General features: G+C 40.3%; 1 protein-coding gene across 5 annotated transcripts in view; it reads left to right on the top strand.

Annotated features, from left to right (window-relative positions):
• VWC2 (von Willebrand factor C domain containing 2) overlaps positions 1–18,356 on the top strand; it is a 171,762-nt gene extending 153,406 nt beyond the window's left edge. For 4 of the 5 annotated variants that reach the window (XM_075921688.2, XM_075921687.2, XM_025178088.3 and 1 more), the window contains exon 4: positions 16,235–18,356. In XM_075921688.2, coding sequence (XP_075777803.1) covers positions 16,235–16,386 — 152 coding nt within the window. In that variant the 3' untranslated portion in view covers positions 16,387–18,356. Of the gene's footprint in view, positions 1–14,963; positions 15,044–16,234 lie in introns of all 5 variants that reach the window. The other variant, XR_012901848.2, reaches the window with a different exon arrangement.
• Positions 18,357–18,583: the final 227 nt, after the last annotated feature.

Below are 18,583 nucleotides of genomic sequence, written 5' to 3'. Positions count from 1 at the left end.
TCAGTGAGGAGGGAGAAACAGTAACAGGAAACTTGGAAATGGCAGAGATGCTCAATGACTTCTTTGTTTCGGTCTTCACCGAGAAGCCTGAAGGAATGTCTAACAGTGAATGCTAGTGGGAAGGGGGTCATTTTAGAAGGTAAAATAAAAAAGAACGTGTTAAAAATCACCTAGAAAAGTTAGATGCCTGCAAGTCACCAGGGCCTGATGAAATGCATCCTAGAATACTCAAAGAGCTGATAGAGGAGGTATCTGAGCCTCTAGCTATCATCTTTAGAAAATCATGGGAGACAGGAGAGATTCCAGAAGACTGGAAAAGGGCAAATATAGTTCCCATCTATAAAAAGGGAAATAAGAACAACCCGGGAAACTACAGACCAGTTAGTTTAACTTCTGTGCTAGGGAAGATAATGGAGCAAGTAATTAAGGAAATCATCTGTAAACACTTGGAAGGTGGCAAAGTGATAAGGAACAGCCAGCATGGATTTGTAAAGAACAAATCATGTCAAACCAATCTGATAGCTTTCTTTAATAGGATAACGAGTCTTGTGGATAAGGGAGAAGCAGTGGATGTGGTATACCTAGACTTTAGTAAGGCATTTGATACGGTCTTGCATGATATTCTTATCAATAAACTAGGCAAATACAACTTAGATGGGGCTACTATAAGGTGAGTGCATAACTGGCTGGAAAACCGTACTCAGAGTAGCTATTAATGGTTCACAGTCCTGCTGGAAAGTCATAACAAGTGGGGTTCTACCGGGGTCTGTTTTGGGACCGGCTCTGTTCAAGATCTTCATCAACGATTTAGATATTGGTATAGAAAGTACGCTTATTAAGTTTGCAAATGCTACCAACCTGGGAGGGGTTGCGACTAATCTGGAGGATAGGGTCATTATTCAAAATGACCTGGACAAATTGGAGAAATGGTCTGAGGTAAACAGGATGAAGTTTAATAAAAACAAATGCAAAGTGCTCCACTTAGGAAGGAACAATCAGTTTCATACAAACAGAATGGGAAGCGACTGTTTAGGAAGAAGTACAGCAGAAAAGGATATAGGGGTTATAGTGGACCACAAGTTAAATATGAGTCAGCAGTGTGATGTTGCAGAGAAAGCAAACAGGATTCTGGGATGCATTAATAGGTGTGTTGTGAGCAAGACAAGAAAAGTCATTCTTCCGCTCTACTCTGCGCTGGTTAGGCCTCAGTTGGAGTATTGTGTTCAGTTCTGGGCACCGCATTTTAAGAAAGATGTGGAGAAATTGGAGAGGGTCCAGAGAAGAGCAACGAGAATGATTAAAGGTCTAGAGAACATGACCTATGAGGGAAGGCTGAAAGTTTGTTTAGTTTAGAAAAGAGAAGATTGATGGGGGACATGATAGCAGTTTTCAGATATCTAAAAGGGTGCCCTAAGGAGGAGGGAGAAAACTTGTTCATCTTGGTCTCTGGGGATAGAACAAGAAGCAATGGGCTTAAACTGCAGCAAAGGAGGTTTAGGTTGGATATTAGGAAAAAGTTCCTAACTGTCAGGGTAGTCAAACACTGGAATAAATTGCCCAGGTAGGTTGTGGAATCTCCATCTGTGGAGATATTTAAGAGTAGGTTAGATAAATGTCTCTCAGGGATGGTCTAGACAGTATTTAGTCCTGCCATGAGGGCAGGGGACTGGACTCGATGACCTCTCGAGGTCCCTTCCAGTCCTAGTATTCTGTGATTTTTATAGCGGTGCCCAATGCTGTGTCATTCTGGGACTGCTGGGTGAGTGCGTAATGAAGGGTAAAGGTGTGTACTGTGGACCATATAGCCACCCTGCAAATGTCCTGAATTGGGACCTGTGCTAGGCTGCCGAAGAGGCTTGCACCCCAGTTGAATGTGCTGTGGTAGGTGGGGCTGGTACTTTGCCCAAGTCATAGAAGAGTCTGATGTATGTAGCAATTGTGGACAACAGGCTCTGACATAATTAGGAGGTACTTCATGCATTCCACAATGTAGATCAAGTGCGCTGATTGACGGACTGGTTTAGTGTTCTCTATATAAAAGGCAAGGATGTGCCGGATGTCTAGAGGATATAGCGCCCTATCCTTGTCCATGGTATGTGGGTTTTTTTTTGGGACTAAAACAGGGAGAAAAATGTCCTGATTGATGTGAAAAGGTGACACTACCTTTGGCACTGTAGGGCTGCAGTTGCACCTAATCCTTAGAAAAAACACCATATCAGGGTGATAGCTACTTTGACAGATGGGTACCAGAAAGGCCACTTTGTGTGATAGGCTAGAGAGCAGGTAGCTAGGAGCTCGAACTGGGAGGGGGGAAGAGGCATGAGCTAGGAGAGCACCAAATTCAAGTCCCATGACAGTGACAGCTGTCTTACCTGGAGTGGATGTCCAGTCTCTGGAGTGGATGCATTTGAAGATAATGACACACAAACCAATACAGGAAATGCCAGGAGCTTCCAGTGCTCTGAAATCATCCACAAGGACATGTAAGGATAGAAAAGAGTATTCAGCCTGCACAGTAGTTGTACCTTGCTTCACCAAGATCACCATGCCCAAGATCACACTGCTGGACCAGGGTATACTGAAGACTTCTGCTAGTTCTCCTACCACTAGATTTTGTTACAGCCTTGTAAAGTGTTGTCAAGGATCTGCTCCTGAGTTATTGATCCCGTCCGATCCAGTTCCAGTAAGACAGGTCACTATTTCATTCACATGCTATTCATCAGTCCTGAGTGCTAGAGCTAGGCTGTGGATGCTCCAGAAAGCTGGGATGGGAGTTTGGCTTTAACCATGATGCCATATTGGGATGACTGTTACTCCATGGGTGAACAGCAAACAGTACTACTGGCTTCTCTAATGATTTGAACAAGGACATCAGCCCATACATGGCTTCCAGAGGCCCCAACACCCAAATGACTGTGGGGCCAGTGGTATCCCCTTCAGGGCCTACCTCTATGTCTCTACTATACCTATCCACTCACTTTTACTTGCGCTCTTGGATTCCATACTATTGAGTCCAGTGTGCCACTTCTGGAAGAGAGTGCCTCAAAGAGAAGCCTCTCAGCCCCTCTCCTCCCTTTCTGCCTAGAGCACAACAGCATCTCCCAACAGCATCTTGGATCAGGTGCCAGTCTCTCTAGCAGTACAAGGAAATTCTTAGAAGATTGAAGAAATCCTCTAGAGTCCACTGGAAGTGGATCAGGATTTTAGACTTGAGAATGTCCAAAAGTGTATGGCTTCTTAAGAATCTATTTCTATTAATGGGACCCTTCTGCATCTGTTAGGGACATTTGGCACATACCAGCCACCTCTGCTGTGATCTTGAAGGAGGCTGATAAGACTTATTTTGTTCTCTCCATGGGGGTTGAGTGTTTTCTCACTCTATAAGTGTCTGATTGTCCAAGTAGTCCTGAAGGAAAAACAGACTATCCTTCCCAGATCCATTCCTTCAGGCAAGAATGCCAGAAGACTACCTTCAGCAAAAAGAACTTTTTCATTAGCCAACCTATTATTTGGCATTGCAAATTATCAGGCTCGGATGTCAAAAAGTCTTCTGACAGCTTGCTTTAATTAAACTACCTCACTGATGAAGGCCCTGGTTACTATCCTAGATGGAGGGAAGCTAGTGGCTAGATGCAACACATGGTGTCCAACAAGCTAGCTGCTAGCCACATGTGGATATTTGGCTGGTTGAGTCTGGCTAATTCACTATGGCAATAGCCACTATAGTGGCTACTGCTTCAGAACTAGTTGGACACTATGGGCCACTAGATAGTCCCTTCAGGTGTCATTTGATGCAGCTGATAACTACTTGTTCCATGGGAACGTTGCTGGTTATAAGTCTGACATTGGGGTTCCCACCAGCAGCTGAAGAGCTCCTCTTTGAAGGTAACCACCTATTTAGCAAGAAAAGTAATAAGTTGTTTCACTCCCTTCAGGACTCTTGTGCCAGCCCATTGGTACTAGAGAATATACACCCCAGTGCTCCACAAGAAAAATTCTCAGACACCACTGCATAGATATCAGCCCACCCCTCAGCCATTTTATTACCAAAGACTCTACAAGCTACTTAAACTCACAAGAAGGTACAGTGCAGCAGACGTACCACATTGCTGTCATCTTCCCTCCCCGTCTTCTAAAAGGTCAGTTTGAGGCACACAAGAGGAGTCAACCAGTCCTTGCACAGCTATTCTCCCCCTGGACTCTTGGTGGATGCCTAGCCCATTTTCTTCCAGTGGGGCAGATCATGATTTTAGACAAATGGATCTTAGACAACATTTTAACTGGCTACACAATCATATTCCTGTCTGCCTTTCCTCATGGATCCCACTCACAAGAGGATTCTGACGACCTATTCTCCGTGATCTAGTAGAGCCTATATCCATCATCATAGGGAAAAGGGTTTAATTCTAGAAGAAGAAAAGGGCTGGGACTCATCCTGGACCTCAGGCAGTTGAATGTCTTTGTTCACCATTCAAAACAGAGGAGGATTACCATGGAGGCCATAATCTCCTCTTTGAACAAACACAACTGGTTCTTGGCTCTTAAAGGACACCCCTTTTCATAGAGAAATAAACCCAGAAGATTTCTGCATTTTACAGTGGTTTTAGACTACTTCCACTACAAAATACACACCTTGGGACATGTTATTGGTAACTTTCGATATCCTGGCTGTGATAGTAGTGCACTTGCACTATGCAACCCTGTATTTTTTTTAACTTTATGACTGGCTGCTCCTGAGACAGTCCCATTAGCAGGTGCACTTAGTTATTTAACCTGCAACATTCCTTGGCATTTTAGTTAAATCCAAGAAAGTCCACTTTAACACCACCAACTATATAATTTATTGGAACAAAATTATATTTAATTGCAGCCAAGGCTTACTTACCACAGGACATATAACTTGCAATGAGTGTTCTTCAACTCAGATGACAGTCTGCTCATGTCTTCTGGTGTGTGACCCTCTTTGACAGGCTCTACCTTCACAGTCTACAAATTTGTCTGAGAGGTTTTTACTTCAAGCTGAAAATAAGCCCCATTTTCTTTTAGTATCCTGACATCGCCCACCTATTGGATGCAGGGGGACAGTACTTGTGTAGAGAATTTCCTTTGTTCTCACACCACTCACAAACACACTTATTACAGATGCCTCTTGGTTGGGGATTGAATCTGGATGACTACAGAACTCAATTTCCTGAACTCCACATCGACCTTCTTGAGGCTTCAGGCAGTGCACAGTGTGGAAGAGGATCCTGTGTTTCATCCAGTTGACTTAGGTCTAGCTCAGATATTTCCACTTTTTTTGATCTCCCCTACTCTGGAAGGAAGCAGACAAGCTCTAGAATAGATCCATTCAGCATCAAGTCACCCTCTCTGTAAAGAATCAGCCAGCAGGCATTTTATGAGACTCATGAGTGGGAGGTCCACCTATTGGTAGTCCTCTAGATTTTTTTTTTTGTCAGTGGGGATTCCCATCATGTTACATCTTTCTTTGGTAGGTCTACAGATGTTCTTCCACCTCCTGTGTTCCTAAATTGTGGCATATTTAATAGGTTTTACTATACCAGTTTTACTTTCAATTTTTATCAGTTAATATAAACAAACAAGAAAAATGACTTGGGACGCTATTTTTGGTTTTCTTCTTCAATGCACTTAAGATTTTTCTCTAGCATGAACAAAACAGTTTCTATATACTACAGCACCTTTTTCTACAGAAGCAAAACAAAATAACAAAAGATGGATGCTTTGAACGTACACATTCAATAATGCTCTAAAAATGTCTTGATTTAGGGGACTTTAGTACCCAATGTGAAGGCATTGATTAAACTATGTAAAGCACCGATTGTTAGGGTATGAAATCTTGTCTGGTACAGTGTGTATTCAAAGACACAGCAATCTGTTGAGACAGAGAGGACAGTAAGAGGCTTTGGATTTAAAGTAGTCAATAGTGTGACAGTAGCAGAGGTGATAAATGTATTTTTGTAGAAGAATGCAAGTCAGCTATTCCAGTTTCAAACTACCTCTGCTAGTTGATCTTCTTTCTCCACTTTTCAGAGAAACAATTTGAAAGATATATTATATATTCACACGTGTGATAGGGAAACAATCAAATCGGGAAGATGCAAACTCTTTCAATGAGATCAAAGAGTAGAAGAGGACAAAGCACATAGAAATAACATCTTTTTGAAAAAGCAGTGATTGGATTTGGTAGAGGAGAAACAGCCTGCAGATTGAAATCTAGTCAGGTCTGTGTTAAATTTGAGAGTTCCTTTTTTCATTTTCTTTTTCCATGCTGTTACTGTTTAAAAAATTAATATATAAAATACACTAGAGTCATGAGTTTAATGTTCCAATTGAAGGGATTTTTTTTTTAAATACAGTACTGGGAGTCAATCTCTGATATGTGGAGTCTAGCTCTTAGCTTGCCTACCTCTGCAAACAACTTCTGTCCCGTGACAACTCATCTTACTATGGCAGATAGTGTGTAGGAGAAAATGGTAATATTTAAAAAATATGTAGGCTGACAAAAGCCCCAAGATAAATAGCTACTGAATGATGTAGAAGATATAGAATCATCAGCAGAAACCACAGAGAAGTTAATTATCTGAAATAAAATGGGAAAATTGTAATTTTGCTGTGGCTTTTCCCTTCACTTTCTTGGTATTTCTGAAATTTGAGCAAGTTGTCACCTTATTTCTCTACTGCAAATTGACAGTATTTTTTGTATTGTATATTTCTAATATATTGCCAGAAAATGAAAGCTTTAATTAACAGGGAAAAATTCAAGTGAAAGTGTTGGTTCTGTAATTTTGTTACCTATGATCTATCAATGTGTTTAGAATAAATAGATTTAAAACCTATCTGTCCATTTAAATAGAGAAAGTAAAGCTGTCTTTTAAAAATATAAATTGGTAAAGTGCTCCAGTATCACTATTATGAGTGTAGAATATAAATATCTAAATGTGCTGTATGATACTTGAGAAACCACACAACTTAGAAAGGCACTCACCTAAAGAACACGGGACAGCTCAGAACAAAGGATAGAAGAGTCTTGTATCAAAGTACAGTATTATTACTCAGAGTTGCTAAGGGGCTAAGTGTTGCTGACTTGTACTCCATGCGCTGAAGAGGTTATTTATCCACAATTTGGCCAAAAATATTATGGAAGAGTTGATTAAATGTGACTCAGTTACTGAATCTGCCTGACTAGGTGAACGTGCATATGCAAAAGCAGGTTCACTCTGCAAAAGATATAAACACAATACTGTAAACACAAATGTTTTTATGGAAGGGGAGTAGCAGCAGATTGAAAAATTCACTCAAAAGGTTGTGTAGGTTACAAGCAATACTGAACCTGTGGGTGAATGACTTGGACATCTTCTATTGATAATTGGTATCAAGAATTTTCTTCTGGGATAACAAAATTTGCATTTTAATTAAATCCTGTTTGTATTAACATTTGAGCCTATAATATCATAATTCACTGGAAGCTTTTTATGGTATCAATTAAAAAATCTCAAAGTATTGTAGAAAAGGTGCAGAAGATTTAAAAACAACAAATATACTTGAAGATTTAAAGAAACTGCCTCAGCACATATAGTCCTAACAAATATCTGCCTATGTATTTATTGAATCAGGCTAAAACAACATTTCAATATGATCAAGAAAACTGGGATTTACTTTCTTAGTTGTTCAAGAATTTGATTCTGATCTCAAGCTGGTTTTACATTAGGGGCTCTCAAACTGGAAGCCACAAGCTTATTTCTGGGGTAGTCATAAGCTGTCAGCTTCCACTTCAAATCCACTTCAATTCCAGCATTTGTTCATAAAATACTAGAACTAGAAGGGACCTTGAGAGGTTGTACAGTCGTCTACATCTTACACTCATGGCAGGACCAAGCCTTGTCTAACCTGCTTTTAAAAATCTCCAATGATGAAGATTCCACAATCTCCCTAAGCAATTTATTCCAGTGTTTAACCATCATGACCAGGAAGATTTTTCTAATGTGCAACCTAAACCTCTTTTGCTGCAATTTCAGCCCATTTTTTCTTGTCCGATTATGAGAGAAGTAGCAAGGATCCCCAATTTTCCCTGGCTGGCTTTTGAGCTGGCAGCCTTCCCCCTTGGCAGGGGTTGGGACTTGCAGCTGGTTTCTGGGGTAGGGAGCCCAGGCACACCTTGTGGGACTACCTCCCCTTCTGTTTCTAGCTCTATAACTACTAGAACTTTGTCTCAAACTCTTGTTCTCTTTCTCTTCTCCCATCCTCTTACTCTCTCCCCCACCTTCTAACTGGGGAGGCTTTTAAAGGCCTCCAAACAGGCCTGAAGTGGAGTTAGCTGGTCCTAAGCTGCTCTAAATTTCCCTGCAGCCCTCTGCCTCTAATTAGCAGGCCTTTTACCCTATTTGAGCTGCCTTTTCCTCATTCTGTAGCAGCTCTCTGGCCTGACCTTGGTCACAGAGATTAAGGAGAATAATTCAGCTCCTTCTTCCTTGTAGCAACCTTTTAGATACTTGAAAGTTATGTCCCCTTTCTGTCGTCTTGTGTAAAGTAAACAAACATAATTCTTTAATTCTTCCCTCATAGGGCATTTTTCTAGACCTTTAATCATTTTTGTTGACCTTCTCTGGACCCTCTCCAATTTCTCCACATCTTTCCTGAACTGTGGTGCTAAGAACTGGACACACTACTCCAGCTGAGGCCTAATCAGTGCAGAGTAGAGTGAAATAATTACTACTTGTGATTTTTCTTCAACAGTCTTGTATTTGGTTTTTTTTGCAACAGTGTCATGCTGTTAACTCATATTTAGTTTGTGGTCCATGACTCTGGGGCTATGTCTATACTGCTTATTTCTTGCGCAAAAGCCTGTGCAAATGAAGTGTAGATTAGCATATTGCAGTGCTTCATTTGCATAATTAATTAGGGACCGTTTTTGCACAAGAGGCTTTTACGCAAAAAGGAACTGTGTAGACGGCTCCTATTTGCACAAAACCCCCCTCTTGCACAAGAGCTATTCTTCCTGAAAAAAATGAGGAAAAATGGCTCTTGCGCAAGAGGGGCAAAAATATAGTTATTCTAATTCAAATGCTTTGAGTGATGAATCAGTAAACATATTTTAATCCTTAGTTTGTCTCCAAATGATCAGATATACCAGGCCACTGTCTTATTCATCAACATACTAAAAATTCAAAGTTTGCTAAGTCCAGAGTTTTGCTCAATACCCCTTTAGCTTCTTTCCCCTCCTCCACTGTTCAGGAGGGACACTGGGGAAAGATTTTGAATATTAGTGAGTAAATAAGACTGATTTCTTATTAACTTCCTTGATTTTAATGAGGAATTGTACTCTCAGTGCAGGTGTGTAGAGAAAATGATGTCCAGTTACATGGTTTAAATCATATTCAACTTTTTACATTTTTAATATTGAAAAACATCTCTTTAAAATTTAAGTATTTCCTGTCAAGTCAGGGATAACTAGTGCAGCAGTCCCTAAGCATAAAACATCTTACATAGCTGCCTCTAGGAGTCTCATCTTTGACAGAACATAAGAACAGCCATACTGGGTCAGACCAAAGGTTCATCTAGCCCAGTGTCCTGTCTGCCAACTGTGACAGTATCCCCCACCACTGCCCCCCCACCCCCGTCCTCAGCAATATGTGACTCTGCCAGCCAGTAGACTAGAGAGGGTTTATTGCTGCTCTAAGATACAACACAGCATAGGACCGATGCAGACAGAGAGTAGGCCGACAGCCCTAGTTCCTTTGGGGGAAGCAGTTACAGGCCCCTGACACTTCCCCCTGCCCCCTCTTACACCGGTTAATCTGCTTCCTCCATGCTCTCACTGCCCCTTCTCCAAACCATACCCTTCCTTGGTTCAAATCCCTTCCCTGGTCAGATGAGAACAGATTGGGCCATTGTCTAGGAGGTGACATGACAGCCCTCAGGGCAGTGCTTACAAACACAGGCCAGTAGAGGTCACCTACAGCCCAGGCTTAGTGACCAGTGAATGCTCAACCAGCGTGTACAACACCCCCCACTACATCACATCTCTCCCCCTTCCGAGAGCGAACTGAGCAGGGTCAGTTGTACACAAAATCCAAAATATTGGTCCTTGGAGAAGGGGTAGCCCCGTCCCATTGCTGTTTTACTAACTGCAAGGGACCGTTAACTTGGCGGCCATACATCAGTTCAAAGGGTGAGAATCCCAAAGTGGGATGTGGGACATCTCTATAGGCAAACAGTAACTGTTGCAAAGCCAGGACCCAGTCATTGGAGTGTTTGTTCATGAATTTGCATATCATGGCTCACAAAGTCCTATTCAATCTTTCCACTCCTACGCAGATTCAGTTGCTGCTGCTGCAGGCACGGTGGCTCTCTCTGCAGCCAGTTCCTAATAAGGGACCAGAGATTTGCAGTTTTAATTCTGCCATGTACTGATTGGTGGGGATGTGGTGCGGCCAACAGGCCCTCTCAAAATTGAGGAAGAAGTCCTCTATGTTATCTCCCACCTGGTACAAGGGTAACTTCCTATTGAACAGCGATTGGAGCAGTGTTGTTGGCTGGGGTACCTGGAATGTATGACCTTTTCGTGTTCTCTAGTGCAACTTTGGCCTCTGCTTCAGCACACCTCATCTGTGCTTTGGATTCTATTTGCCTCATTTGTAGTAAGAAATTCATCTCTACCTTAGGGTATGTCTAGACTACATGCCTCTGTCGCCAGAGGCATGTAGATTAGGCTACTCGATGTAGTAAAATGAAGCGGCGATTTAAATAATCGCCGCTTCATTTAAATTTACATGGCTGCCGCGCTGAGCTGACAAACAGCTGATTAGCTGTTTGTCGGCTCAGCGCGATAGTCTAGACGCACGGGTGTCGACATCAAAGGTATTTGTTGACCACCCAGGTAAACCTCATCCCAGGAGGCATACCTGGGTGGTCGACAAATACCTTCGATGTCGACACCCGCGCGTCCAGACTATCGCGCTGAGCCGGCAAACAGCTAATCAGCTGTTTGTCGGCTCAGCGCGGCAGCCATGTAAATTTAAATGAAGCGGCGATTATTTAAATCGCCGCTTCATTTTACTATGTCGGGTAGCCTAATCTACATGCCTCTATTGACAGAGGCATGTAGTCTAGACGTACCCTTAGAGATCTTCCTGCCTTAAAGGCACTTTTCCACAAAGACAACAATGGTGAGCAGGAAGGGCAACCATCTGCCGCTCCTGCCCACACAAGGTTACTTTCCCCTGGCCTCCCAGGGACATTCTCCTGTCTCCCCTCCTTCGGGTGCCAGTCTTCCCTGGAGCTGTACATCTCGCCCTGATCTGGAGCTGTTTTCACATCAGGGTGTGATTTAGGAAGAGTTGGTTGCTCTCGGGCTAATCTGCCCAACTGCAAAAGCATGCACTGGGCTGTTTCCCTGCCCCATTCTAGCCTACTGATCCAGTTGCCGTGAAAGCTTAAAAAAACCTGTTTGGGTTGGACTGTCTGGGTTTATAGGGTTAACTTTCTGTATGCCTTTTCCCAAGGCATTTTGATTGCAGATATGGTGTGCTGGCTAGCAGAATAAAATCGAAGAACCTGTCTCTAACTCCCCAGAGGCCCAAAAGGAAGACAGTCTTGCTGTTACCACCTAAGTGAGTTTAACAAAAAAATAAACCCTTTTCCAGAGAAGAAATCTCTTGAGAATCCCCTCCCTAAGGCCAAGATCTCCCCCTGCCCCAATCTCTGTTTTGCTTAAAGTTGGGAAAACAGAGGGAATCTGCAGAGAACAATGGGGCTCTACACCTCCTGGGTAACTCAGGCACATAGGATTAAGGACACAACAATCAACCAATAAGAGTTAACCAAAACCAAAAGGAAAATACTTTTATTGTCAAAACAAAACTACTGTCACAAGCATAGCGAAGGACTGAGTGTTAAGTCACTGAGTGAAATAGACTCAGGAAATCCCTGGGTTATAATCCTTAGTTACAAAAGAGAAAAATAATTAAGCAGCTCAGATGTGATTTCCATCCCCCAAACAAGGAAAACAATAAAACCTGATGGATTATCTAAATGTTTTCCTACTTACACATTTCAAGTTGTCCATTCCTGAGAACAGCCAATTCCCTTGTTACCTGGGAAAAATACTGCTCTGATCTCATACCTCTCTCTTGGTATGAAATTCCTATCTGCATTTCATTGGCTAAATGCCCAAAGCCCCCTCCCTCAGGTGCATTCCAGAGTTGCTTAACCTTTTCCTCACTCTTCAGGTAAGTCAGACTCTCCCTTAGCAGCTCCTATTCCTGAGACAGACAGTGGCCAATAACAGATGCCCCAAAGAGAGAGAACCCAAGATGTAATCCTCACGCGATCCCTTTCCTGACACCCATTTACAGACAGAGGTTAGGGACACCATTCCCACCTATCCTGGCTAATAGCTGTTGATGGACCTAACCTCTGTGACTTTATCTAGCTCTTCATTTAACCCTGTTAAAGTCCTACTCTTCACAACATCCTCTGGAAAGAAGTTCCACAGGTTGACTGCGCTGAGTGAAGAAAAACATCCTTTTGTTTGTTTTAAACCTGCAGCCTATTAATTTCATTTAGTGACCCCTAGTTCTTATATTGTGGGAATAAGTAAATAAGTTTTCTTTATTCACTTTTTCCACTCCAGTCATTACTTTATAGACCTGTATCTTATCTCCTCCTTTCTAAACTGAAAAGTCCACGTTTTTTTAATCTCACTTCATATGGTACCCATTCCAAGTCCCTAATCATGTTTGTTACCCTTTTCTGAACCATTTCCAATGCCAATATAACTTTTTTGAGATGTAGTGACCACATCTGTATGCAGTATTCAAGATGTGGGCATACCATGGTTTTATATAGAGGCAATAAAATATTCTCTGTTTTATTCTCAATCCCTTTTTTTTTTAAATGATTCCTAACATTCTGTTTGCTTTTTTGAATGCTGCTGCACACTGAGTGGATGTTTTCAGAGAACTATCCACAATGACTCCAAGATCTCTCTTGAGTAGCTGTAGCCAAATTAGTCCTCATCATATTGTACGTATAGTTGGGATTATATTTTCCAACATGTATTACTTTACATTTATCAACATTAAATTTCATTAGCTATTTTGTTGCCCAATCACTTAGTTTGGTAAGATCTTTTTGAAGCTCTTCACAATCTGCTTTGGTCCTAACTGTCTTGAGCAGTTTGGTATCATCTGCAATTTTTGCCAGCTCACTGTTTACCCCTTTCTTCAGATCATTTATAAATAGGTTGAATAGGCTTGGTCCCAGGACAAACTCTTGTGGGATCCCTCTAGTTTCCTCTCTCCACTCTGAAAACTGACCATTTATTCCTACCCTTTGTTTCCAGTCTTAAGAGCCTTTGGTGAGGAACCATGTCAAAAGCTTTCTGGAAATCTAAGTATACTATATCCATGTTTGCTGACCCCCTCAATGAACTGTAGCGTATTAGTAAGCCATGATTTCCCTTTACAGAAACCATGTTGACTTTTCCCCCAACAAATTATGTTCGTCTATGCATCTGACAGTTTTATTCCTTACTATAGCTTCGACTAATTTGCCCAGTACTGACATTCGACTTACCAGTCTGTAATTGCCAGGATCACCTCTGGAGCCCTTTTTAAATATTGGCGTCAGTTAGCTATTGTCCAGTCATTAGGTACGGAAGCTGATTTAAACACCACAGTTAGTAGTTCCACAATTTCCCATTTGAGTGCTTTCAGAACTCTTGGGTGAATGCCATCTGGTCCCAGTGACTTGTTACTATTAAGATTTGAACAAACATATTAAATGTACCCCTTAATTTTTTATCAGAAAGTCTCCAGTTTTATCTTTGCGAATTGCCTGGAAGACAGACACACACACAGTACAGTTTTCTGGAGATCATCTTACTAAGTTCACAATAGTGTAGATATTAAACAAGAGATGGTCACAAAATACATATTAGTAATTCACACTTCAAAGTGGTATTCAAATGTTGTTATACTGCCACTAGTCTCGTAAGGGAGGTGTTATCCCAATTTTACAGGCAGGGGACACTGAGACCAACGTCACACAAGTTGGTACAATTGACAGGAATAGAATACATGGAGTTTCTAACTCTTACTCCCATTTACAGGTCATCTGACTACTATGGCTAGAATGTCAAACTAAAAAGTCATGTTATGCTTTAGTATCAAGAGCCACAGAAGCTGAAGAATGTATAGATATACTCTACAGTTATCTCTGTTTAAGGAATACATAGATGTCTGTGTGCACATAAATTCCCAATATTTTGGTTGATATAGCCTCTTCAGTTTAACAAACAGTTTCATTTATTGTTTTAGCATGGTGGTTGATTTTATGGAAACCTACCTCAGCAACATTTTCTGTAACAGAGGGAAAACATCTGAAGATCATTTTAACTGAACCAGGAACTTTGCTATAACACCAATCTAACATAAAAGGTGCTCAAGTGCTACAGTGATTGAAGAAACTACGAAGTCTTAAAATACATAATTTCCCATACACTTAAGTCACTCAAAAGACTCTCTCGCTGTTTCACTATTATTTTGTGATAGACTACCCTTCTCAAGTAGAGGACTGACACTAGACTTGCCAATATAAACAACCTCTCCAAACTGCAGTAGTTTAACAATGTGATACTGTTACTCCTGTTAAATAATGCACTAATTTCAATGGCACTGCTCACAGCATAAAATACTTTTCAATGTAAGAGCATTAGCATTTGACCCTTAGTAAATTTAAATTAATTGGGCTATTTTATTTCACTTCTTGTTGCTCTTCACAACCAAGTACAACAATTCCAGAACAATCCCTGTAATTTCAGCACATCCTATACCTTCGCAGTGCTCACGTGGATTTTAATTAGGATTTAGATTTTGTTCAATTCCCTTATAGCAGTGAATTTTCCCCTTAATAATGTAGCATTTGTCGCATATTTTTTACAGTGAAGGGCTCTATAGGATGATACCCAGGCATCTTTATCTCCCACCGAAGAGAAACAACTGCTGTGTTCTACCCCTGAAGTGTAGGTACAATAATACTCACTATTATTAACAAGTTTAGACAATCAGAAAGTGTTATTACTTGTAATATGACCAAGATACCATCATTAACTGCTATATTGGTAGGAAAAAAATTAAACAAAAAAACAAAAGTAGTTTTTAAATCAAATCTGAAAGATACCACACCTCCCTCCAGGATTGTGTTTGGAACATTAGTTCAGTAGTGACTTAGATGGATATAAGGAGTGTCATTTTATTCAAGGTCTGTGCTGTGTACCAGATATACCACAGACAGAAGCAAAACCAGTCCCTTAAACTTCATTAAGGGACTGGTTCAGTCTCTACCTGTAGTATATCTGGTACACAGGCCCTGAATAAAAGATATTTCTCTCCTCCCCCCCCCTCCCCAAAGAGTGTTATTTAAATTAACATATGAACCATTCAATGTGTCTTAACAAATAGTTTGCTTCTACTTTTTGTTTACCAAAAAAACTCAGAAACAGTGTTTTATAACGGACAGAGCACCAATCTGAAAAAAAGAAACTACTGCTAAGTAGTTCTGCCCTGTGGTGGGAAGCAAACGTGTTTTTGTGAAATCTAAAAAAGGGTGCTTTACTTACTGCTGGTTAGTGTATCACTAAATAAAGTGCACAGGCGGCAGTAGAGACTCAAATCACTGTTATAGCGGAGACAGAACATTTTCTCAGGTAACACACAATAAAGTTGGAATACTTTAATTATTACAGTATATTCTAAACATGTTTCCAGCGGAAGGAGCAATAAAATCTCAAGTAAACTGTTTAATAACCTGTAGAGATGCTATAGTGGTCCACTTTTTGTGGAAAATAGGAAGTGTTTCTCATCTCTGAAATCTATATTTATCTACAGGAACAGACTCTGCCCAGAGATCTATTATGGTTATGTATGATCTTACTACCAAGTACTGTACAACTAGCACATTATATGTATTCCTGGATAGAGGGGAAATGTGCATACAGAGCCCCCAGACGAAGTATGGATGGTTCTCATTCCCTTTTCTAATTAAATATTCTGTTTTATAAATCTCAACTGACATTAAAAGGAACATACTTTTTGTTACTAATTTATATTAGGTCTGAAGCATTAAGAAGCAAAAACTAAACGTGATCCAGTAGAGCTTTCATTTTTTTAAATATATATATGTATAATTATTAATTATTATTTCTGTTTTTTAGGTCCAAACTGCTTTGCAGAAACCACTGTCATTCCAGCAGGCCGAGAGGTGAAGACTGATGAATGCACTATATGTCACTGTACCTATGAAGAAGGCACTTGGAGAATTGAACGACAAGCTATGTGCACTAGACATGAATGCAAACAAATCTAGGGAATCTAAAAATCAAAGTACTATGATGGTTTTTATAAAATATTTCACTGTAGTGAAAATCCTAAATAAGCCTGGGAATGCTTATTCACTGTGTAATAAGAATATTTTTGATGTGGAGAAAGATCATCATACTGGTATATTGTTTTTCATATTAATGTAATGCTGCAAGACAAAAAGAATTCATATATTTAAAAAAATGTGGACATAAAATTTCTTCAGGCTTTATTTTCATGGTGAGTGCACTAAGTACACTCTCTCCAATATTCTAAATATTTCTATAATCCTATTATAGATGGTAAAATACATTTTTTATATAAATACATATTAAAATATGGTATGGTCGCTTGTCCTATTGTGTACATGCACCATGCCAAAAACATCTGTTTTCATTTTTCATTTTTTTTTTTGTAAATTTTGGTGGGCAACAATGTTAGATGTGTGGTAAGGAAATAGCCAGCAAATCACAGATTTCAGGTACTTTGAAGTTCTACCTTGTGAAAATATACGGTATAAGCTTTAAAAGAATGTGTTAAACATATTAAAGTAGGCCGAATTCTCTTCCTGGTTATTCTGGTGCCTCTCAAGTGGCCTTGCACTAGTATAACTGGGAAGAGTATGAAATTGTTACTTTGATAGTAGTTGTTTCAGAACTCTATACATGGATCCTATAAGAATTAATTTCAGGTATATACATATCCTGTCAGGATGAATTCTTTTGTGATAAAACACCCCATATCTGCTATAATGATTAAGTGACAAAGGAATGTAACTTGCAATGTAATTTAATGGTTGTGGAAAAACAAAAGACAATGGAGGGATGCAAGGAATGTAACAGAAGAAGCAACAAACAGGTGTAAGATAAAGCAGGTATTTACTATGTTATTATATGCTCTTATTTTTCTGCTACTCTGATAAATTACACTTGTGAGGACAGGTTCAAGAAAAGCACTTAAGAATGAGTTTAACTGTAGCATATGCTTTTTCTGAATTAGTGCAATGTTAGTGATTAATAGTTAACTAAATTACACTGGATGCGTAACTTATATTGTTTAGTTCTCACACTATCAGGATTTCAAATGGACATTTTGTGATTGACTTCAAAGGGCCAGGATTTCATCCACACAGCTATCAGACACGCGAGAACTGGTTTTTTTTTCCAACTAGATCATGGACATGAAAATGAGGAAACATGCAGCAGTGACAAAATGCACAGCAAGCTTAAGTAATTATAACAATTGAAAACCTGAAGAAAAATAATTTGACAAGAAAACGTACTTCAAGTTCACACACAGCCTCGGTCCATCATGGTGGAAAGTTGAGGAGAGATGATTTTGGACTGATTTGATTTTTTTCAGATGTGTTCTGAATCCAGCACTTATCAGAATAATTTTCCTCAAGCACTTGTACATTTATATAAAGTACATCTAAATATATTAAAAAGCTACTAGCAGTAAGTAGCAGAAAGACCATTTACCACATGTACCCTCTTTCAACCTTAGCACAAAATTATTATTTTACTAGCAGTAGTGAGTGGAAATCACTAATGGGCAGATTGTCAAGAGCATCATTACAGGTGTGTACCCAACCATGCTGTGCACTCTTCCAAATCTGGAAGCAAATGCTTGATCCTGCTACCTCTACAAAAAATAGTACCTTATTCCCTGAGGTTACATCTATGCTATGAGTTTTGCCGGAAGAGGCAATGCAAATGAAGCATGGATTAGCATTTTCTCACACTTCATTTGCATAATCTCTTCCGATCCATAAAGGAAACGTCCACACTGTTTGTTTTTGTGCAAAAACCTCTTGTGCAAAAACATATCGGAAGAGATTATGCAAATGAAGAATGAGAAAATGCTAATCTGTGCTTCATTTGCATTGCCTCTTCCAGCAAAACTCATAGTGTACACGTAGACTGAATAAAAACTATCATCTTAGGGTACGTCTAGACTACATGCCTCTGGCGACAGAGGCATGTAGATTAGGCTACCCGACAGAGTAAAATGAAGCGGCGATTTAAATAATCGCCGCTTCATTTAAATTTACACGGCTGCCGCGTTGAGCCGACAAACAGCTGATCAGCTGTTTGTCGGCTCAGCGCGATAGTCTGGACGCTCCCCTGCCGACATCAAAGGGAGTTGTCGACAACCCAGGTATGCCTCCTGGGATAAGGCATACCTGGGTTGTCGACAACTCC

Source organism: Pelodiscus sinensis, chromosome 2 (genome assembly GCF_052426305.1).
Source record: "Pelodiscus sinensis isolate ZL-2025 chromosome 2, ASM5242630v1, whole genome shotgun sequence".
NCBI classification, from domain to species: Eukaryota; Metazoa; Chordata; order Testudines; family Trionychidae; genus Pelodiscus; species Pelodiscus sinensis.
This window is presented reverse-complemented; position numbering and strand designations above follow the sequence as displayed.